The 22305-nt window shown below is 46.9% G+C and overlaps 2 protein-coding genes across 4 annotated transcripts; one reads left to right on the forward strand and one right to left on the reverse strand.

Annotated features, from left to right (window-relative positions):
- gckr (glucokinase (hexokinase 4) regulator) lies at positions 1-7236 on the forward strand. Its single transcript, XM_047339162.1, has 19 exons — positions 1-127; positions 337-486; positions 595-663; positions 782-850; positions 1060-1133; positions 1314-1380; positions 1545-1598; positions 1701-1795; positions 1897-2002; positions 2160-2278; positions 3094-3192; positions 3474-3566; positions 3780-3861; positions 5297-5393; positions 5479-5588; positions 5691-5768; positions 6070-6210; positions 6645-6779; positions 6866-7236. Exons 1-19 carry the CDS (start codon positions 77-79, stop codon positions 6977-6979), a joined length of 1803 nt encoding a protein of 600 aa, XP_047195118.1. The 5' UTR covers positions 1-76; the 3' UTR covers positions 6980-7236.
- A 660-nt stretch (positions 7237-7896) lies between these two features.
- On the reverse strand, positions 7897-22023 carry rp1l1a (rp1 like 1a). Of its 3 annotated transcripts, none has more exons than XM_035150201.2 (8): positions 21864-22023; positions 17962-18214; positions 17341-17733; positions 16994-17258; positions 12516-16891; positions 11432-12286; positions 10112-11353; positions 7897-9570 (listed from the first exon to the last, which is right to left on the reverse strand). In XM_035150201.2, the coding sequence occupies exons 2-8, from the start codon at positions 18193-18195 to the stop codon at positions 9118-9120; spliced, it is 7818 nt and encodes a 2605-aa protein (XP_035006092.2). In that variant the 5' UTR covers positions 18196-18214; positions 21864-22023; the 3' UTR covers positions 7897-9117. The 3 variants fall into 3 exon arrangements, with proteins under 3 accessions (XP_035006092.2, XP_047194967.1, XP_047194968.1); XM_047339011.1 differs by lacking the exon at positions 21864-22023 and adding an exon at positions 19548-19760; XM_047339012.1 differs by lacking the exon at positions 21864-22023 and adding an exon at positions 19548-19760 and having other exon boundaries at positions 9403-9570; positions 11089-11353.
- Positions 22024-22305: the final 282 nt, after the last annotated feature.

Consider the following 22305-nt stretch of genomic DNA (forward strand, 5'->3'; position numbering starts at 1 on the left):
ACAACACACGTGGACGACTGCAGAGACACAGAAGGACAAACTGTTTTTTCGTTGGAAAAGGACAGATTCGTGCACGATGGCGGCGTCAGACTGGACTTGTTGTCTCTCTACTATGCGTGAATGGGAGGTAAATGTAAATAAACTGTTAGAGGTTTGTTTAGTTTGCCTAAGGCCACTTCTGATTTTATAAAGATTTGAACATTTGAAACATCTACTTAGCAAACAGATTTATTTAGGTATTTCTACATTTGGACAGAGTCAACTAGCTTTAGGCAAAAACCAAAAACTTGAAATCAACTAAAATACAAAGATTTAATATGAACTTTCGAGTCTCAGTCCCCAGATTATGAGCCATCACTTCCTGTTTCGGAGAAGTCCAATCCCCTGACGCGTGACATTGACCGAGCTCCAGCTGCTGTCATTGTGAGGACGTTACAGGCCTGTGACGCCCAAATGTTCCAAGAAGAGACAGAGGAAACCTACCAGGTACAGGGTTTCAACACAGACTGTATATAAAGATGGACGTTTCTCCATTGTAAGATTGTAGAAATATATATTTCAAACATTTTGCCCTCGTTTGAATTTCATCTTTAGAGGCTTTTCAGTGACCAAGTGGTGAAAACTGTGATGGAGGTCGCACAGAGGGTGGAGCTCATCCTCAAGGTACACATCTCTGCCCCCTGTGTGTGTGTGTGTGATTGTGTGTGTGGGTGTGTGTGTGTGTGTTTCTGCTGGTCAGTCAGGCGTGAGGTTAAAGTGTGTCCTCTTGTTTCTCTAACAGGATCCTCGGGGCAGCCTCGTTGTCCTGAGTGGATGTGGGACTTCTGGTCGAATGGCTTTTCTCACGGCGGTAAAAAAATCCCGACATGCTCCTCGTGAACAGCTGTGATCAGATTCAAGTTATTTGGCCTTTGGACTTATGAGATTTTATAAAAAAATACATAAATTCACATTTGTTTAGTTGGAAAAATGGTTTTATTTGTTTCAGGGATAACAGGAAAATAACAAATGACTTATGGTTTATGTTGTGTGTGTTGTGTGTGTTGTGTGTGTTGTTAGTCAGCCTTCAACAGAGAGCTTCAGAGGCTGAACCAGGGTTTGGTCTACTCCTACATCATCGCAGGAGGAGACAGGTGGTTTGGAAGCTGTTATATGTTACACTCATATAATCGGAAATAATAAATATCAAGAGTCATATCACATACATAACAACATATAATGAAAAATATAACAAATAAATATAACTTAATTTTGGAGTATATTGTTGGGATAAGAATATATTTCATTAAAATATATTCTCTCGTTTTCCACAGAGCTTTACTTTCCTCCCAAGAAGCTCCTGAGGATGACCCCACGTTGGGCATGCTCAGTCTGAAGAAGGTCAGGGATGTGTGTGTGTGTGTGTGTGTGTGTGTGTGTGTGTGTGTGTGTGTGTGTGTGTGTGTGTGTGTGTGTGTGTGTGTGTGTGTGTGTGTGTGTGTGTGTAAAGATATATTATTTATCCTGCATTCTTTTGCTCACGTCATGTTTCTGATCCCCTGCAGGTGTGTGAGGGAAAGAAGCGAGTCTTGTTCATCGGCATTTCCTGTGGATTATCAGTAAGAAAGTCATTGTTACTGGTTAAAATCTAAATTCCCAGTGTGTAAACCTGAAGATGAACTCAATCTTCTTCATGAACATTTTGAATGATTCCTCTACAGGCTCCCTTTGTGGCAGGTCAGCTGGATTTCTGCCTGCAGCACCCAGAGATCTACACTCCTGTGCTGATTGGCTTCAACCCTGTGCATCAAGCCAAGTGAGTCCACAGGCTTCTTTATGTTATATCCTGAAAAGAAACTATGAATAATGTGGTATGAAAAGGCCACTTTGGGATTGTTAAAGTCTTGTCCTGTGTAGGGATGAACCCATACCCGGCTGCACATTCACATTTCGCAGTGTCGTTGGAAGGATGCAGGATCTAGTCAAAACTCGAGAGGCCTTCCTCGTCAACCCGGCGGTTGGGGTGAGACTCATCACGCTCCCGTGCACACGCTGGGATTTCATCTCTATCGCAAAGTGTTCAGGTTGCGTTTGTGTCAAAATTAGAAACAAGGGAGCTGTGTGTCGCTACTCTGACTCTCTGTGTGTGTGTCTGTGTGTGTGTGTGTGTGTGTGTTCAGCCCGAAGCCATCAGCGGCTCCTCCAGGATGAAGGGTGGCAGCGCTACTAAGATTCTCCTGGACGTTATCTTGTCTGCTGCTCATGCTGCGACCTTCACCAACACGCCCGTCACACACAAGTGAGCGTGACGCAGAGAAACATCTGAAAATATCCCGTAAATGGAAAAAAACGAGGCTGCAAATGTAGAAATAACAACATATAAATGAGGAGGATATCTTTTTATATTCTCTAAGATCTAAGTGAAAGTGCACTGGGTCTTCTATCGATCCTCTGTCATGTTCTGGAGTCACCTCACAGCACCTCGACCCTCCGTCCCTGCACCCGAAGGCCCAACATGTCGTTTCCTAAGTGCGTCTCTGTGTTGACATTTCTCACTAACAGCACCTGAAAGATGTGTTCGTGCCCCGGACAAGCTTTTCACATTACTACAGCTCCGTGCATTTAGAAAGTGTCACTCCCTCACTGTACATTCACACTTCTGTTCTTTTAAGGCAGCGAGTTGAACATCGGAAAGCCTTTTTTGTGTGTTTTCATTGTGTTTCCATTGTGTGTTGCTGACCTCTACAGGTCATTGTGGAAAAGAGATTCTGTGTAATTACAGTTGACAGCGCTGGTGCAGAAATAAAGACATAACCATAAATGTTCTTGCGCTATAAAGTAAATGGTGCAAGTACATTTATGGCATTTTGTAGAAGTTTAACACCAGAAAAAAAGGTTTCAGCACACAGACGACACACCACAGGATCTGATCTCGCCATTTAACGTTTAAGATAAGGGATAATAGAGCAATGAAAAACATTAAGCTTCGAAATTAGACTTCTAATTTGCTATTTCAACAACATGGCTATATATTTCTGTAGTTTCCAACATGCACGAGTGTTTGTCCAAGCAGCTGCGTACCTGCCTGTAAAGCTCCCTTGTTTCTTCCAACAGGGGAATCGTGCAGCACATGAGAGAATACGAGAAAACTCTGGATGTCACATACGCTCAGAGCGAAGGGATAAGTGCTCTGGTGGAAGCAGCTGGACTCAGGTCAGACATCTTGTTTTTTTACGCTCTTTCACTGTAACCTCAGATTTCATTTATTTAGGGAAGCAGAGCATCGTGGCTTCATGAATCATCGCAAACATACAGAGGTTAAAAATGCCCATAAACTTAAAAATTGCCTCGTCTGCTACAATCCAGTTTTGAATTTCTGTAAAGCTGTTTAAATGTTTCAAATTGGATTTACGGCTCCTGAAGCCTCCAGATTTTTGTCGATGTGGAACTTGTTTATCTCCGTGTGTGTGTGTGTGTGTGTGTGTGTGTGTCAGTTTGCGGTGTGGAAGGCGTGTGTGTTACCTGGGCTGGGGCTCCCTGGCTGTGCTGGGCCTCATCGATGCCAGTGAGTGTAACCCCACATTCGAGCAGGTGAGACGACAAAAACACAAAATCTAGAACAATGTCAATCTTCCTGTTATACTTGGTAATGTGCAAATGATAAATCTTTTACATTTGCATGCTATTTACTGTCTGCTCCTCGTGTGTGTGTGTGTGTGTGTGTGTGTGTGTGTGTGTGTGTGTGTGTGTGTGTGTGTGTGTGTGTGTGTGTGTGTGTGTGTGTGTGTGTGTGTGTGTGTGTCAGACTCTGAAGATATCCGCGGCTTCGTGAGTGGAGGATTCAGGCAGCTGCACAACAATGAAGGTCCCTTAACGTCACTGGTATGTGAAGGGAAACTAAACAAAAGAACTCAATTAGTGGGAATGAACAAGTAATTATTACAAATACAGAACAAAAGGCTCTAATCTGACACAACGCACCATCGCATTGTGAGAACAGGACGACTCTCCGAGCCTCCTCTGCAGCAGGGCTGTCAGTAGAAGCACTACACATGGATTTCTATAGTCACACAATCCAGGACCCTGGATATAAAGCAGCTAAATGGAATTCAGACATCACTCCTCGCACTTGTGCCTTTTCATGACATGTCAAAATGTCTGCTGTGAAAAAGGCCTGTGGGTCTTAAACACGTGTGAAATATCCTTACGAAGTATTAAAAGGTTTCAAATCCACTAAGATTCAATTAAAGTGAAATCCAGCTTTCCTCCAGCAGCATGTGAGTCTCTGCTGGATGTGACTTCCACGTGAACCCGGCACAGGATTAGTATGAAACACATCCGACTGCACCTGAGACACGAGACGCCGTCGGACTCCGTGTCTCCTTCTAATTAATCTGCTCTTGTCTTTTCATTGCACTGCTGCTTGCTTTCAGTTTGGCTTTAAATTCAACTCCAAGCATGTAGATGTAATAAAATGTAAATAAAGTGTATTTACCATCTATATTCTGTGAGATTAAATATTTAAAGCAACTCCAGGCAACTTTTCCGATCATAAATTAGCAGCTTCAAAAGGAGTTTGATGGCTCAGTGACTTGAAACAGGGAGAGAGATCAGTTAAAAAGACTCATTAAAGACCAGTTTATCTAAAGGAAACTTTTAAAATATGAGGAAGTCTAAACAGAGTTTGGTGTGTTTGTTACACTCCGCCCCCTAGAAATGCATTTCTTTATGGATGGAGATCAGTGAAAGCCTCTAAATGAGTCCGTATAAAGTTAGTTTAAAGTTAAAATTAACATAAAGACTAAAAAGCCTCGTTTATAATCCGCTGTGACCGATTTGAGTCGTGTTGATGATAACTGGTGGTGACACTAATAACGTTTTATTAATGGATCCAGCTCCATTCACACTGACACATTCATCAGTCACCGCTCTGAGCAGCCACTCAGTCGAAAAATAGATCAGAGGGAGACAAACAACTTGTGTTTAAAATCGCAGGATGACGCACTGACTACGTCTCTCGTCCTTTGAACATCGCTGCTAATGAGTGACTGTGCTTTATTTAAAGGTAACAAATGGTGGGAGGCTCATCTGAGGTGAAGAACTGGGGTTGAGAGCAAACTGAAAACCTCAGTTATGTTAAATATTCATGACTGAGGAAGCAGCGCTCAAAGGAAACAACATCCTTAAGTGTTAATTAATAAGAATTTAACATGAGGAGTGTGTGGGTGGAGTTTGATCAGATTTGAATCAGCTGCTAAATTTATGGATTTGAAACTGTGTGTGTTTGTGATGTATATTTAACACCTGCTCTGATCAGGGTCGTCAGTTCTGCATCTCACATGAGGACTTTCAACGTTTGGTTCTGCCTCACCTCAGTGACCAGGACACTGTTCTTCTTCTCTACACCCACTGTGGTGAGACAGCGTTTCAGTTCATGTTCGATTCTGTCCAGATTTTATAAAAAGAACAGCAGGTGGGTTTTACGGCTCCTCTCCACAGACGATGTCGGTGACGTGGTGAAAGTGGCACGAGCGGTGAGAGGAAGGACGTCCAACCTCCACGCTGTTCATCACCACACTGATGGAGACACTGCTGCTGCTGGACAACAAGTATCTATCCATCCATCACTCTGTCTGTCTCTGTCCATCCATCCATCACTCTGTCTATCTCTCTGTCAGTCCATCTAATACACTCTGCATTGTGTTTTGCAGGATGACATCAATAAGCTGTGTTTATCTACACTGAAAATCACTTGGCCGTCATCTGCCTCTGAGAGCTTAGTTCACATGGTACAGCACGCACACACACACACACAGACACACACACACACACACAGACACACACATTGATTCACTGACTCACTGGAGCATGCTAAATAACTGTTTTGCCTCATTTACTCTCGTTTTCTTTGGCTTCCACCCTCCAGCGTTTTTTACAGAGCCACAAAGGAAGAGCTCACACACGACAGAGGGAGTGTCTGACTAATGTCTAAATGCTCAAACACTGATTTAGTCTTTATTGACTCTTATTTCTCATGTTCATCTTATTTAGATTTAGATGACGTCTGTTTCTTTCCCTCTCTCTCAGCAGTGGGAGCTGTCCACCAAGCTGGTGCTGAACGCTGTGAGCACTGGAGCTCACATCTTAAAGGGGAAGGTTTACCAGAACCACATGATCGACGTGCAGGTCACCAACAGCAAACTGTACCGCCGAGCCACACGTTTACTCCAGGTACAGACATCTACACACCTGAGCAACTTTTTTTTACCTTGAAACAGCAGCTGCCAAATAACTGGTGGTTCACTGACTCAGAATGAGAAGAGTAGTGTCACTTTCCCCCCCACTCCTCATCCTGAACGTCTGTTTGTGCTCGTTGGTGGATTAGTCACAGCGGCAGCTCTCCTGGATCAGGAAGCCGGGGATCATGGGTAATATCCACTGTTAGTCGTGCTGCAGTTCAGTGAGTGGAACAGAATTACTCACCACGTGGGGCTGCAGGGGGCGCTGTAGCTCAGTAAAAGCTACATAGTGTGGCTTTAAGCTTAGCAGCTGAAGACCCACCTATTAGATGTATTACTTTCATACTGTGTCTCAATTTTGTGTTTTTCTTTCTTGAGTTTTTGTCACTGTCAAGCATCTCTCCCACCCCCCCACCCCCCTTCTAGAAGCTGTCTGGTCGTGCTGAGTCCAAGTGCGAGGAGTTTCTCTTGAGGGCGATCTACCGAGCTGACGAGCTGACAGCTGACATCACATCCTCTGACATCACCACTCGAACCAACGCAGCCAGAGACAGGACCACGGTGAGGAGGTGGGAAGATGGTGGAGGAGGAGAAAGGAGGACGAGGCTGTGTTATAATTTCTGCTGTGTGTGTGTGTGTGTGTACAGGTTGTCCCCCTAACTTTGGTCTGCCTGCTGACTGGCTGCTCTGTCTCGGAGGCGGAGTCTCATTTGGAACAACAGCCAATCATAAGGGAAGCAGTGGAGGCGTGTCTCGCATGATTGACATCGTCCTCCCACACATGCAGTACATTCACGTATCGAGCAAATCCTCTCTTCCCCCTGTACAGAGGTCAGAGGTCAACTTTAATATCCGTTCAGATACACATATCTGCTGCAACAGTTTGAATTCCCTCACCTCCTAAATGTAAAACCATGTTATACCACTAAGGGGCAGAGTTGCACACATGTACTGTATCAGAGAACGTGGTGCATGCAGTAAAATTGGGAAATTACAGTAATACATGTTAATTTTAATGACTGACCAACAGTAAAACACAAGTACCTGTTTGTTCTTCTGTTTAATTTAACAACTGGATGATGATACTGTTTAAAGAGCAGAAATAAACACACTACATAACATCACATTCAAAGGTTCATGTGGTTTTCTGGAGGTGCAGGCTGAGCCGCGTGATGTAAGTCAACCTCAATCCCTCTGTGGCTCAACACGCACACACACACACACACACACACACACACACACACACACACACACACACACACACACACACACACACACACACACACACACGCACGCGCTCACAGGTACTGGATTAGTGTGACGTGTGAGTGTATCTTGAGAGCTGTTGAGCAGCTTTGGGAGCACATTTGGAGCCGAGCCGAGCACAGTGGGGAGGCACAGAGCACCGGCGGCTCAGGACGGTAAAGTCGACATCAGGCGTGGATCAGAAAGCACGAGCACGTAATTCTCAAACGTTTATATGAACACGTCTTGAGTACGTCGATAAAATCCAAGGGCTGCTGCTCAGGTTTGCTGAGGTTTTAAAAGATCAGAGCAACATCTCTCATCAGAATTAGAAGGAAGTCAGAAGGAGAATCTGTGTGTTTTGTAGAAGGTCATTCAAACCTTAGAGACAAATAGTGTAATGTGATGATTTTAGTAAAATAAACCAATGCACTAGTTCTGCATTTCTTTTATTTATACCAACTTTATTCATTCATTTTCTCTATCGGTACATGATGTTCACTTGGTGATGTCACAGATTGATGGACAGTTAAACAGACCAATAGCAGCATAGGCACACACACACACACACACACACACTCACACCCTCTCGGTACAGCTCACTCCGCTCGGTTTGGGTTAAATGAGAGAAAATCGCTCTTCAGAATATCTCCCAGCGTTTTAAAGAGCAGCTTTGATCCACTCCAGCGTCTTTTACAGGCTCCGGGATTGACTAACGGCGGAGATGTCAGGAAACAAAAGACGGCCAATTAGGCCTGATCTCCCCCTGTGTTTCTGTCAATCTACCCTCGGATAACCATGGATACAGTAAGGCCTCAGTGACACGCTTCACGCTGCTGTTCCACATGGCTGGTCATACAAACCCTGAATCTGAATCTACAGCATGGAACACACACCTACGGATGGTTTACGTCAAACTCGATTCAGACGGCTGGTAAATACAGAGGATGTTTCTGTGTCAGAACCACAAACATATGCTCAGTGTCACGTTGTGCAAGATTTACATTCCTGGGAAATGTACGGTAAATGTTCACGGTTCTTTTTCTCTAGGTAAATATAATGAGGTACATTTGCTGATAAGTATTTACACAAGGATCTTTTACAAGATAATACGATAAAGTAAATTAATTTCATACTAGAAACTGACTTCATAAAGTCATTTACAGGAATAGTTACGAGAATAATGCTGAGATTCCAGCATTGATTTAAAAATAGAGGTTAACTGATACACAACCAAAGATCAATACAGACGTTCTGTCAAACTACTGGATCAATTGATTAACATTATCTCTGAGGTACTCGGTTTATTAATGGTTATATGACCCATATGGGTCAAAAAGAAAACGTTTCAAAAATAGACCTTATTTTACAGTACATAAATACACTGAATACACACGGTTACCTTCCAAAATGTACAAATACAACTCATATCAGTGAATAGGACAAGGTGGTGGTTTCAAGTTTCATGATTCCTCGTCACCGTGACTCCTCCTACATTGGATCTGGAGCGATAAAGTGCTTCAAGTGTTTGAGTCTCTCTTTGCAGTAACTTAAGTTTTTTAACCTCGGCTACATAATCAGTGTTTTTATGACGGTGCAAGGGCTTCTGGGAGTCATGGACCCTTTTGAAAGTAGATCTACATCATAATGTGGGTTAATAATCATCCAGGTCCGTATCTCTGTCTTTGGGTTTGCGACGTTTGACCCTCCCCGGCGACCGGCTCCTCTTCGGGCTCGCACCCCCCCCAGTGGACACCATCTTGGGCACTTCTATGGTGCTGACAGGTGCTGAATCCGTGTGAATGTCCTCCAAGGAGCCGGGCTGCGACTCCACAGACGTCCTGGTGAACTGATGGAGGAGAGCACCCTCCTCCTTTCTGCTGCCGTTCACTTCCTCCTCCTCCTCCTCTTCCTCGGGCTTGAACTCCTCCACGGCGTCTTCCCCGACCTCTTCCTCCTCTGCGTCTCCTCCTCCTCCCACCTCTTTCTCTTCGTCGTCACCAGTGGTCCCAGCAACAACTTCATCCACACTGGTGTCGCTTGGGCTTTTCTTGTCTGTGTCTGAGTCTTCAGCGTCGGCCTCCTCTCCCTCAGTCGCCCCCTGGTCCTGAGGGTTCAACAACACAACAGTCAAATATCTGCAAGGATTTGTAACGAAGTCAATCTGGAACAGTGGACGTCCATCAGTGCAGGTTCTGCGCTGCTGCCGAACAAAACAGATTTGCTGAGTCTGTCTAATTGGATAGATAGATTAGCTTTTCCCACAGGCTTAGAATTAGTGGTGAGGCTGCAGTGGGTCAGGTTCCTGTTTAAGGTCCCGCAGACTTTAACCCCACAGTCATGTTCTCTGCGGGGGTTTAAAATAGGTGCTGCTCAGACTCCTCTTCGTGTGTCAGGACATTCTTAAGCAGGAACAGCTATTTACAGTGCGTCCCCCAGTGAATCGGTTCAAACTCTAAAAAGGACCTCAAATGTCTCAACAGCTATTGGACTGTAAATAGCTGTATACTAATAAATAGTATCCCATAATAATTGTAATAACTTTGGTGATTCCCGTAACTTTTCACCGAGCAACATCACAAGGTTACACTATCAATATATATCTGTATATTTCTTTGAATGTATTTGTTTTGCAGTTGATTCATTACCTGTGGGGGGGCTCCTTCCTGCTCCTCACTTTCTCCTCCCTCTCCCTCTTCGTGCGACTCCTCCTCTCCGCCCCCATCATCCCCGTCATCTTCATCCTCTGCCTCCTCTTCTCCACTTTCCTTTCCTGTCGTTTCCTCTTCCTCGGGCTTAGAATCAGACGCCTCACACTCCTCCTCCTCCCCCTCCTCCTCCTCCTGACCCTCAGTGGTCTCTCCTTTACCTACTGGTGCCTCTTTAACTGTCTCCATGTCACTGTCCTCTTCCCCAGTTCCTGTCTCGTCCTCATTGTCCCCCTCATCATCTGCCGCCTCATCTTCACCTGTGTTGTCCCCAGTTTCCTCAGCCTCCTCTTCCTCTTCAGCCTTGTCACTCTCCTCCTCATTTCTGGCACACTGACATTGGCATTCTGCCTCACCCTCCTCCTCTTCCTCCTCCTCTCCATTTCCTGATGGCCCCTCTTCTCCTGCTCCCTCACCTTCTTTCTCTCCCTCTTCCTGCTCCTTACCATCTTCACTATTTTCCTCCTTTTCTACCTTCTCCTCTTCTTCTGTCTGACCCTCACCCTCCTCCTCCTCCTCTCCATTTCCTGATGCCCCCTCTTCAACTGCAACCTCACCTTCTTTCTCTTCCTCTTCCTGCTCCTTACCATCTTCACTATTTTCCTCCTTTTCTACCTTCTCCCCTTCTTCTGTCTGACCCTCAGCCTCCTCTTCCTCCTCCTCTCCATTTCCTGATGCCCCCTCTTCTCCTGCTACCTCACCTTCTTTCTCTCCCTCCTCCTGCTCCTTACCATCTTCACTATTTTCCTCCTTTTCTACCTTCTCCTCTTCTTCTGTCTGACCCTCACCTTCTTCCTCGTCCTCCTCTGGGATCATCTCCTCTAAAACAACCTCAGCTTTAATGTCCTCTTTTGTTTTCTCCTCCTCCTCCTCCTCCTCTTCCTCCTGCACTACCTCCAAATTCCTCCCCTCCTCACCTTCCACGTCCGCAGACTGGTGCACGGCTACAGGCGCAGGCTCTGGGCTTTTCTTCCGCTGAAGTATCTTAAGAAGGTCAAACTCCATCATCACTGGTGCGTCGGCCGCCAATGGGTTCGCTTTGAGAGGCCGGGCGGCCAATTTCTTGAGGACACAAGCATCGCAGGGGCAGTACTCATCATCACTCCGCTGGTCACTGAAATCACCCTCCATCTCTCCATCACTGACAGAGTCAGTGGTTTTCACGGATTGGTTCTTCATGACCTGAAAAATACACGAAACATCATCTCTCTGCACTCAAGCAGCAGAATATTTCTAGACGTAAAGAATATTAGTGGTTACCTTTAAAATTCGACGCCTCTTCTCCGTCACGGTGGACTCCCTGGAGAGGTTCGCTCCCTGGGGCGGCCGGGGCGACCGTCCCCCTCTGCCTGCTCGGCCCTTAATCTTCCTTATCTCGCGTTCGATGCTGCTCTGAATGCGCCGACTCACCTCCTCCTTGAGCTCGGAGATCATCGTGTCCAGCATGAGGCTGTCGTCCAGGTCCCAGCGAACTTTAAACTCCGCCATGGCGTTGATGTAGTGGTTTATGAACTGTTTCTCCAGCTTCTTCAGAAGGTGCAGGACCCAAACTGGATCGGGGTCTTGGGATAGTTTTTTGGACAGAGGTGTTCGCAGGACAGTCGAGGGTGTTCCTGAACTGCTGTCGTCCACCGTCTCCTGCTCGTTGTCCGTGGGGGATTTGGAGCTGTCGTTGGCAGAGCTCTTGTCCGAGGACGACGGGTTCTCCGTGGCTTTCGGGCTGTCCAGACTTGGAGGGAGTGTACTTTGGTCTTCACTCTGCACCTGCACCTCTGGTAAAGATTCAGTCTCCTTTGGAGGTGTTTCGTGTCCGTCTTTATTTCCATTCTCCTTTCCCGACCCACCGGAGCCACTGCTCATTCCCACCCCGGATGAGGACCTCGGAGGCGTCACCTGCTCCTTGCCGATGTCCTTGCCCTTCTTGACCTCAGTGTCAGTGGGCCCAGTGAGCCAGAGCGACTGGAGGATGGTCATGATCTCTTCATACTGCTGGTTAGGGTTTTTCTGCAGGTCACAACCGGGGCTCAGTGCCGGCTCGATGAGCTGGAGCTGCGCCAAACAGTCCAGGAACCCTCTGGCTGACGTGCTCAGGCGACGACCGTAAACTGGAGACACCTACAGAAGACAGCAATTATACCAATTATCTACATGTTACATTCTCTGTTTATAATCGTAAGTTTAAGCTGCTCTTGGATGAAATACACATTAACAGCATTGTTTGACTGATAGTTAGCGGGATTAAGTAAAAACAGCTTAATAATTTCATCTAAAAGACATGAACCTGAACCTTGACAACAAAATGATGAGATCACATAGACAAAGTAAAGAAAAGTCCTTGAAATACCTCTGGCAAACTTCGGCATCGCCCCAGAGAGGAACTCAGAAGAACCTTCATCACAGCCACAGACGGATGCAGGTTCCTGGGCAGCGAGTCAGCACTTAACAGCCGAGTGGGGCTAGACGTCACCGTTTCATCAGCTGGAGCTGGATCTGAATTCTGCTCCTCCTCTGCTGTGTCACATTTAGCTTCTTCCTCTTTCTCTGCTCCCTCCTCAGCCTCACCTCTCTCCTCCTCCTCCACTTTATCGTCTTCAGGACTCTCCTCCACCTGTGCAACCTCCTCCTCTCCAGGTTTCTCCTCCGCCTCCTGCTCCCCCTCTTCCAGCTCGTCGCCCAGTGCCAGCATGCTGCTGTTGGCAGGAATGCTCCGCAGCCAGTTGTTCACGACCTCGTTGGGGGAAGCGTTGGGCAGACAGGCAGGTGTGAGTTCTGGATTTTTATCCTTCTGGTTCTTTTTTCTCTGACTCTTTGCGCTTTTCTCTCCCCCCGTTCTGTCACTGGTTTTGCTGGCCTTCGACTCTGGTCTGAGCGGACGTGCAGCCATGGTTTCCTTCAGCAGGTCGGCAGCGGACAGAGAGTGAGACAGAGTGGTCTCACTCTCCACTTTGCTGCCCGGTCTGGAGTCATGCAGGGGACAGGGGTCACCACCGTTGCTTCCTGCTTTAGATCTGGACTCACGGCCTTTGACTGATTTGACGGTCGTTTTGGACCCGGATTGAGCCGAAGCTGCAGACTCAGGCCTGAGGCAACACAGACTCTTGGAGTGGACACTGGCTGCAGCGTCTTCTTGCCCTTTGACCTCACTGATGTTTCCAGTGTCGTTACCTGATGAATCTCCAACCGGGGTTTTCGCTACATTGGCACTTGCACGGGATTTGGTCCGAACTTTAGCACTTGATGATGACATTGAAGACGAGGTTCTGTTGTTGTGGGCGTTCAGATTTTTTGTTTTTGAATCACTTTCGGTTTGAAGGTTATTTCCTGCTTGTTGCTCTGTCACTTTGGAGCTACAGCTACATGAGGACTTGTGGGATCTGCCGCTTTTGGCTGAAATTGCACTGGCTGCTCTTTCTGCTTTTTGCCCTCCACCCTCTTCTTCGTCTCGACCATCACCCCCTCCTGGAGTTTCTATCGTGGGGATATCGACAGCTGGAAGATTGTGAGACAAAGTGCTTTTATTCTTGGACGCTCTTCCTTCCACATCTTTCTTCGCAGCAGAGCCCCTCTGGGTTTTAGGACCCTCAGATGCTGCCGTCTTCCCTCGGCCTTTGCTCTCAGTGTTTGTGCAAAATGAAACACAGGACTTCCCACTGTCTGAGTCGGCTGTTTCTTGGTCTTCTGGCAACCCGAGAGAGACTGAGCCTGATGAGCATCGACTCAACGGTTGCTCGGTGCCTCCTGAATCCCTCCTCTGTCTCTTGGAAGAGGACGACAAGACGCTCGCAGCCCTTTCAGTAGCCTCTTCATTATTTCCCTCCTTCTTATCCTCCCCTGAAGCTGCACCACAGCGACATTTGGACTTGCCAGATTTAGCAGAGGTTGCGGAGCGAACTGACAAAGCGCTCGGACCTCTCGTCTCTCCCGCACCGGGGCCAGGCACCAACTGTTGTGCAGAGGATTGACGACTGCCGGGTGCAGCTGGAGCTTTACGTCCTTTATGATTGGATGAAACATGAGATTTTCCAGATTTAGCTGATGCAGCGCTCGGAGCTCTCTCTGTCGTCTCACTTCCTTCTTCATCAACCTCCTCTGGTGAGTTGATGGTAACAGCATTTGGACCTGGTGACGCCGATTTGAGATGGGACCGCGCTGACGATTTGGACTTGACAGACATGGCACTGGCAACCCGCTCCTCGGTTTCAGTTGGCTGCTCGTCTCCATCTGGAGAAGCTGCAGAGCACTTGGACTTCTTGGACTTCCCCGACGTGGAACTAGGGCTTCTGTCCACGTCTGTCTTCGAATGGTGGGACTTCGCAGAGAGAGCTGATTTACCAGATAAAACACTGGCAGTCCGCTCCTTAGCATTTTCATCATCTCCTGTATTCTCATTGGACATTTTGGATCTATGAGACTTTGTGGACCGGGCGCTGGCTGCTCTTTCTGGCTCGTGTTGTGTTTCTTCTTCTACCATCTCATCATCTTTCTCCTCGGCCTCCTCTTCTACCTTTGAGCTCGGAGATGCCTCAGTTTCATTTTCATCGCAGTTAGACTTGCGTGACTTCGAGGACTTTACAGACACATTTGTTGATTTGACTGATCTGGCAGACGTTTGACTCGCTGGCCTTTCCTCTCCCTGAGCCTCCGACCTGGGCGACAGTGACCTCTCCGAAGCTTTGGTGGACTTATGGGAATTATTAGACTTGACTGACAGATTAGACTTGGCTGACATGGCACTTGCTGTTCTGTTCTGCCCGTCTGTTCCTGCTTCCTGTCTTGTTGCTTCCTCAGCACCTGGAGATTTAACTTTTGCACAGCGACTGCAAGCCGACCTGTGAGAAGTGCTCGACTTTGCTGTAACATTTGATTTCGCTGACAGGGCACTATGGGGTCTTTCAGAAAGGCTACTGGGAGATATTTTGTGTGTCTCATCCTCTTCGATGGCTGTATTGTCAGTTGGGGAGGCAGCGTTACTTTGTAATGGACAGTTGGACTTGTGAGATTTGACTGAAGTGCCGGTCTTTGCCGAAACACCAGATTTGACTGACAAGGAGCTGATTGCTCTCTCTCCAACATTTTCTTCCTCGGCTTCCTCTCTTGTTCTCGTGTCAGGTGTTTCAGACTTCCTGGACCTGGCAGACATGGCGCTGAGGCTCCTCCCCTCCTCTTTGTCCACTGTGATACCAGTGGCCCCATTACTACCAGACCTGTGCGACCTATTGGACCTGTGGCTTGTTGCTGAGATGGCACTCGGAGCCCTTTCTTCTTCTTTTACTTCAGGGTTCGATGCTCTGGACACGGCACTCGATGCTCTGCCCTCCAACACGCTTGATTCTGCAGAACTGCGGCCAGAGTTGGTGAGGTTGGACTTGTTGGATTGTGTTGACACGGCTGAATCCTCCGAGGCGTCGTCATTACTGTCGTTGGCGCCGTTCTCCTGCTTCTGTTGAGGTGAAGCAGGGTTTGAAGTGGCTTCTCGTTTGCAGCCGCCACAGTTGGGGCACATACTCGATGCCCCTGATTTCTTAGAGCCTGTTGAAAGTCCTGTGCGACCAGACCTGCAAGAGGCTCTGCTCACTTTGGACTTGGAGCTGGGGGCGCGATCCATCTCCTCTGCTTCAGCTGTTGGGAGTTGAGTGACGGATCCACAGCAACAGGAAGAAGCTGCAGACACTGCACTGCTCGCTCTCTCTTCCCCGTCCCTGTGGTTTTTAACTGTTGAGGTTTTGCTTGATGGAGATGGTGATGGTTCATCGCTGTGATGGCACCGTGAGGCGCTGGGTGGCAGGTCCTCCTCCTCATCATCCTGATCCTCCTTCAATGACTGCAGGACATGTGAGGAGCAGCTGACTGCAGACTGCGGACGCTCCTGCTCTTCCTCGATCATCACCTCTTCCTCCCCTGACTTGCTGCTGAGAGGTCGTAGGTTGCTATCTCTGGTGACTACTTCGCTGCGGCTGTGGCACCGGCTCACCCTGCAAACCTCTATGTGTTTGTCTCCGTCCTGCTCCACCTCTACTGTGTGTTCAACCTGCTCCGTCACGCACATCTCCTCCTGGATCAGCTGGCTCTGCTCTGAGCCTGAGCCGCCTCCGCAGCTGGAGTGCTGTGCTCGACAGTGCACCACTCTCCTGGAATTACAGGAAGAAGAGGAGCTCGAGGAGTTTGTATGTCTCCTTCTGGTGTGGCTGGAGGTGTGTGGATGTGGGGGTGGGACAAGAGGCTGTTTGTGGCTGTGTGCTGGATTTTCCCACAAGTCGTAGTGCTGCTCCGGTCGCTGGTAACAGCAAGGGCAGTGGTTTGCTTCCAATGCACGCTGCACAGGTCGGCTGGAGTATTCCACAACCTCCGGGTCGAATGACATGGAATCAGGATCGGAGCAGCTTTCCGATTGGCCATTGTGCAGGTAATGGGCTTGGACCTGGCTCAGGGGGCAACAGTCATTGGTCAGAGAAGGGGATTTTTTAATCTGCGTGGACCATTGTACGGTCTCATCATTGTGGAGGCGAAAACGGACCCTCATCTCGACCGAGAGGCTGCCGTCTTTATTCACAAGCACGCGCTTTTCGATGTCATCGTTCATAATCGCCGGTCGGGCCTGGGAGTAGGCACCGACGCCGTTGCCGTACGACTTCTCTGAAGACATCGAGAAATGGTTGGAGCGGTTTGAGGAGTCAGAACGAGGGTGGATGATGCTCTTCTTGGTTTCCAGACCGAAGTTCACTGAAGGAAGAGTGAGAAAAACACCAATAAGTTATTTATTTCACATTTTCTTGCTGCTTTTACTTCTAGCTCTGTCTCCTACATTTTGAACAAGCAACGAACCATTTTTCTTGCTCTCATGTCCTTCGCTGTACTCGCTGGCTCTGGACTGAGCTCCGTGAGGTGGGGATCTCGCTCCCTGAACGGCAGGAGATCTGGCCCCGTTTCCTGGCGTCCTGGGACCGAGACCAGGCGACCTGCTGTCCAGTCCAGGCAGCTTTTCCTCCGAGTTCTTCTTGATGAAGTTGGCCAGCATGGGACTGAACGCTTCCCGGCCGACGCACACCAACACGGGGGGGCAGGTCATCAGGCTCTGCACGCTGTCGATCTGGAAACAAAGTCACAGGAGCAAATAAATAAAAAGTATATATTAATTGTCTCTATGCGATCAAATACAAATCCCTTCTTACCTTGCGTCCCTCTGCAGTGTAGAGCTTGCGAACGTGAAACTGCATCAACTCTGACACTTCATCCAGAAACGCCCCGAGGCTCCTGGTCGACCTCCTGCTCAGCACCACGCTCCTCCTCATGCCCGGCTCGCTGTTCTTCACCAGCAGGATTCGGCGCTGCCTGTAAGGCAGATGGTTGGGTGGCGTCGTGGACGAGCTCTCGGGCCGCTGGGGTCTGCGGTTCTGATGGTACCAGATGCTCGGGCGTTTGCTTGCCAGCTCCATGTTGATCGGCTTAGCCTGGCGCCGGTCAGAGCACAGGTAGCAGCCGCCGTCCTGGAGCTGCTCGAGGTGTCGGATGGTGTTGGTGCCACGGGGAGTGGTTACAGTCCGCACACCAAACGGAAGGGGCACCTGTGTGGGGACAATATGTATACTTATACTACAAATTGTATCTGAAAATTATATAAGCTGAAAACGGTGGTTGAAAGGAATAAGAAGGATGTGTTTCATGTCAGGTGAAAGTTTAGGTAATCAGAGCCAAAGCTGTTTCCGAGGTGACAAGTTGAAAGTGCAGCGTATCTGCAGCCTCACAGTCGACTTCAATAGAAATCTCGACATCCCAGCTCCCGTCCCACTGACCTTTTGGGAAAGGTCGTCCAGCAGGGCGTCGAAGCATTTGAAGCTGCGCTTGTGGACGGCCATCTTGACGCCCCCGAACTGGCTGTCGCCGCTTTTGTAGAAGGTGATCCGCTTCGCCGGGCAGGCTGTGGTCACGTGGGCGAGGCGCACGTCGGAGGGGCAAGGTGAGGCGAGGGGCGAGCCATGTTTAGACGGGGGCCGGGGGTCCCACATCCCTACCTGGACTGAATGCATGCTGCGTTCTCACACACACCTGAGGGAGACACACAAACACACAACAGTAAATCAAGAGAAGTCATTACAAGGCAAAACTTGTGTTTTCATTTCACATATGAAGAACCAGAGCATTCAGGTGAGGGGTGGAACCTGGTGTTGATCAAGCAGGACAAGTGCTACTTTTACTCCATTCACTGTTGTTAAAATGACCAAAAAGAATAAAATATAAATATATAAAGAAACACTGATCACATTTAAAAAGAAGATTTCTGCTTAATTTGAACAATTTTGGGACAAAAGACCAAAAGACTGGCTTCAACTTTCTGCATGAAACCGTCACATAATAACAACGACCCTGAAACACAGGGACGTTAAGGACAGAGCTTCCCACGGATATATTTAGTGAAGCAGAAATCCAATTTTAGAGCTTGCATAATATACAGTAAGTAATTCATCCTCTTCCACTTTGTGTTATAAGCTCACAATGTACTCGTCAACACCCCAGAGGGACACCTTGTGTTCAGTAAAATGTTAATAATCATCATGGTGACTTTTAATAACATTTAAAAGGGTGAATGTTGCAACAGGCTTATCAGGGTTTTAAATCCCATGAGACCAGACTTCAGGCCAAAGCAGTGATCTTAGCTGTAGACGTTCCCAAGGTGACAGGCTGTCCTCTTTAATCCCCCTTCAGTTCCTGAACTACCTCACATCTAACATCCGTCCATCCGTCCATCCATACCCGTTCACTTACAGTATTATTAATCCAGCCGTTCTTCTTGTTCACACTTCCACACACATGAGGGACTATAAATGTGCAGTTTTCAACTACCCACTAAATGTGCTGCTTAATTTCTTCAATAACTGATTGTTAAAATGTCAGAGCATATTTTCTCAGAGACGAATGTGATGAATCTAAGTCGCTTGCGGTGATATCCAAGAATATCCTCTTGTACTATGATGTGTGACAGTAAATTCTCAGATTTAAGAAGCTGTAGCTGAGGAAAGTTAGACATCTCTTCCAAAGCACTTTGGAGTTTTGTTTCAAAAGGTGCTATTTAAATAAAGTTATTATAAATATTAAAACACGAGCAAAACAACATTTTAACAAAAGGTTGAACACATACACCGGCAACATGTTGAGGCACATATAACAATTTATATCACTATTAACGACCTTTGTACCATTTTGACCACATTTAAACTGCTGACTTTTATAAAAGGAAAAACTTATAAATAACTATTTCTATCATCATTCACCAATTTAACAGAATTTTAACCAACATCTATTTATTTAAGAACAATTTCCATCACCATGACGACCACTAACCATGTTGAGTTCACCTCCATCTATCACGTACACTACTCACATGTTTACGAATCATGGTCCAAGGTGGTGTGAAAAAGCTGGAGGGGAGCTGTGTGTGTCCGTGGAGGGTCGGACCGGTGGAGTGTGTGTGTATGTGTGTGTGTGTGTGTGTGTGTGTGTGTGTGCGTGTGTGTGTGTCTCTGTCTGCAGCCTGTGATGAGATGTAGCTGCACAGTGAGCCCCCCCGGCTCTACAGCTCTCAGGGTAAAATGGCAGGTCGGTAATCAGGTGCACGGAGGGAGGGAGGGAGGGAGGGAGGAGAAAAGAGGAGAGGACAGGAGGGGAGAAGGCTAAGGATAGAACGAAAGCCTGCTTAAGAACCGGTGTGTGTCTGTGTGTGTCTGTGTGTGTGTGTGTGTGTGAGAAGGACGGGGGTTGCTATGGTGAGGCCAAGATGGTGATGACACAAGTGATGTTCTTATGCACGCCGGACCTGACCTGGAGAGGAGGAGCACGCTGATGAAGGTTTTTCTTTGACTCACGGGGGCGGTTTTTCAACAAGGATGAGCAGGAAGTGTAGTTATCATAGATAAATATATTAAAGATCTATTTAGGTGAATATAACTGAACTGTTCCTGCAGTCAGAGTTTTATTAGTGAGGAGGATTGGTCCTTTTTGGGGAGTTAATCTGACTTGAGTGGTCGGCCGATACAAGCTTTTACGTCAGATCAGATAAATCTCACATTCTCAGCAGGTATTGAGCCATCTTTGTTTCTCTTCCACACACACACACACACACACACACACACACACACACACACACACACACACACACACACACACACACACACACACACACACACACACAGGCACACGCACACGTCTCTAGTTGGAGAGGATTGTAATTGCAATCTGTCTGACAGCAGGGAGCCTCCTGTGTAGAAAACACTGAGAAACCCCAACTTCTCCTATTGAACTGTGTTGTGGCAAAACAATTATTATCATGATTGTTATTGGAAAATGGATATAATGAACAGATGAGCATCACAATAACAAAATCTATCTATAATGGTAGTATATCCTTCAGTTAAGTAAAAGTATAAATACTGTAATGGAATAATACTCCCCATGCCAGTCTTTTATATATATATTATATTATATTATATAGTAACAATATTAAAAACCTCTTTCAAGTTACACAGTCTTTTGAACTGTTGCTATTATAAAAACAAGATAACTTGAGTAAATACTTTATGTTCCAATCATACACTGTAAATAAAGATGGATGACTAACTCCATTGACTCCTCCCACTATCCACAATGGCCGCCATGTTGTGGATTTAGAGCCAGAGTCTGCGCAGGAGGGATCAGGGCTTGAGCCGCAGTAACGAGGTCCCGCCCATTTATACGTGCTCGACCAATCGTGAGTCAGCCTCACCTTTCAATCAAGGCATTTCACCTTGTTTGTATAGCATCAAATAACTAATCAAAACATGTCGTCCATCTTTACGAACAGCTAATGCTTTAAATCTACAAAATAAGACGCAGGTTTTTAGAAAGATATTTGTCTATGAAATAAGAAATCTTATTGGATTGAGCTAATTGTTGCATGAATCCGACTTGTATAACTGTTTTTCATCAACATGTATCTGCTCCACAGGCTGAGTGAGAGACAGGGGGTGTGTGGGCGGGCCTCGGAGACCTCAGGCAGGGATGCGTGGTTTCTATGCCGACAGGAAGTGAAGCGTCAGGCAGCTGGAAAACTGGGAAAACGTTGTTTAACGTGCTAACAGGTGATGCATGTTTGAGATCCAAGGACCCATGTGTGTGTGTGTGTTGATGTTACACAACTGCATTCAGGCAGAGACGCCACGTTGATGCACATGTTTCGATCACTTGAATTCTTAAATCTGCAGGAAACTAAGTGGAGCTCTTGACACAGGAAGAAGAAAGCAAAGAGATTATATGATGCGTGGCCTAGTTTCTACACTTCCTCAATCCCTCCTGTTGTCTTATCCCATCAGCACGTGTGTGTGTGTGTGTGTGTGTGACTCACCTCATCACCTCATCATCCCAACAACTGGATCACACGCACACACACACACACACACACACACACACACACACACACACACACACACACACACACACACACACACACACACACACACACACACACACACACACACGCACGCACACACAAAGTAAAAATACACAAGGTAATACACGTTTCATTGGTGTTGTAAACACACACATGTACACAAGCAGGGAGTCAAACAGACAACATGTTTTCACAGAAACATTTACACACACTTGACAATAACAAGTTCAGCCACAGAAAGAAGAGAGAGAGAGAGAGAGAGAGAGAGGATCTCACCAGTTTGGATGCATCCCCTCAGGGAGGAAGAAAGATCAATGGCTCCAGAGAGAGAGAATCGATGATTATTGATTATTGGAGGCAGGAGTCAGGAGGAGGGAGGATGCAGGGAGGTGTGATCGGTCCGAGTGGAGCAGCTCAGTCAGTCTGCAGCCAGAGGAGCGTGTGTGATATCTGTCAAGTCAGCAGCTCACACACACAGGTACACGGATGTGGACTTTCAGAATAATCTGTCATGGTCAAATTTAAATCACAATTTGAAAAGTCAGCAAACAGACACAAGAAAAAGACCCAATGGGGGAGAAGGTTGATTTATTTTATTTCCAAATCACAGCCTTTAATTTGTTCTTATTTGTTCTACATTATTTTAAGGATTAAACTAAACAACTTAGTGTTTGGGCTTCTCCTCTTTGTTATGATATTTGCAGATTACTACTATTTG

This window comes from Hippoglossus stenolepis, chromosome 24 (genome assembly GCF_022539355.2).
Source record: "Hippoglossus stenolepis isolate QCI-W04-F060 chromosome 24, HSTE1.2, whole genome shotgun sequence".
Taxonomy (NCBI): Eukaryota; Metazoa; Chordata; class Actinopteri; order Pleuronectiformes; family Pleuronectidae; genus Hippoglossus; species Hippoglossus stenolepis.

What these genes read in the sequence shown, in the direction of transcription:
- rp1l1a (XM_035150201.2), bottom strand. Translation starts at nt 18,195, where the DNA reads ATGCATTCAGTCCAGGTAGGGATGTGGGACCCCCGGCCCCCGTCTAAA. An exon ending in AGAGGCGTCGAATTTTAAAG is followed by an intron (nt 11,354 to 11,431) that starts GTAACCACTAAT and finishes TGTATTTTTCAG; the next exon opens with GTCATGAAGAACCAATCCGT. An exon ending in AGGAAGGAGCCCCCCCACAG is followed by an intron (nt 9,571 to 10,111) that starts GTAATGAATCAA and finishes TTGAACCCTCAG; the next exon opens with GACCAGGGGGCGACTGAGGG.
- gckr (XM_047339162.1), top strand. Translation starts at nt 77, where the DNA reads ATGGCGGCGTCAGACTGGACTTGTTGTCTCTCTACTATGCGTGAATGG. An exon ending in GGGTGGAGCTCATCCTCAAG is followed by an intron (nt 664 to 781) that starts GTACACATCTCT and finishes TTTCTCTAACAG; the next exon opens with GATCCTCGGGGCAGCCTCGT. An exon ending in GCATGCTCAGTCTGAAGAAG is followed by an intron (nt 1,381 to 1,544) that starts GTCAGGGATGTG and finishes GATCCCCTGCAG; the next exon opens with GTGTGTGAGGGAAAGAAGCG.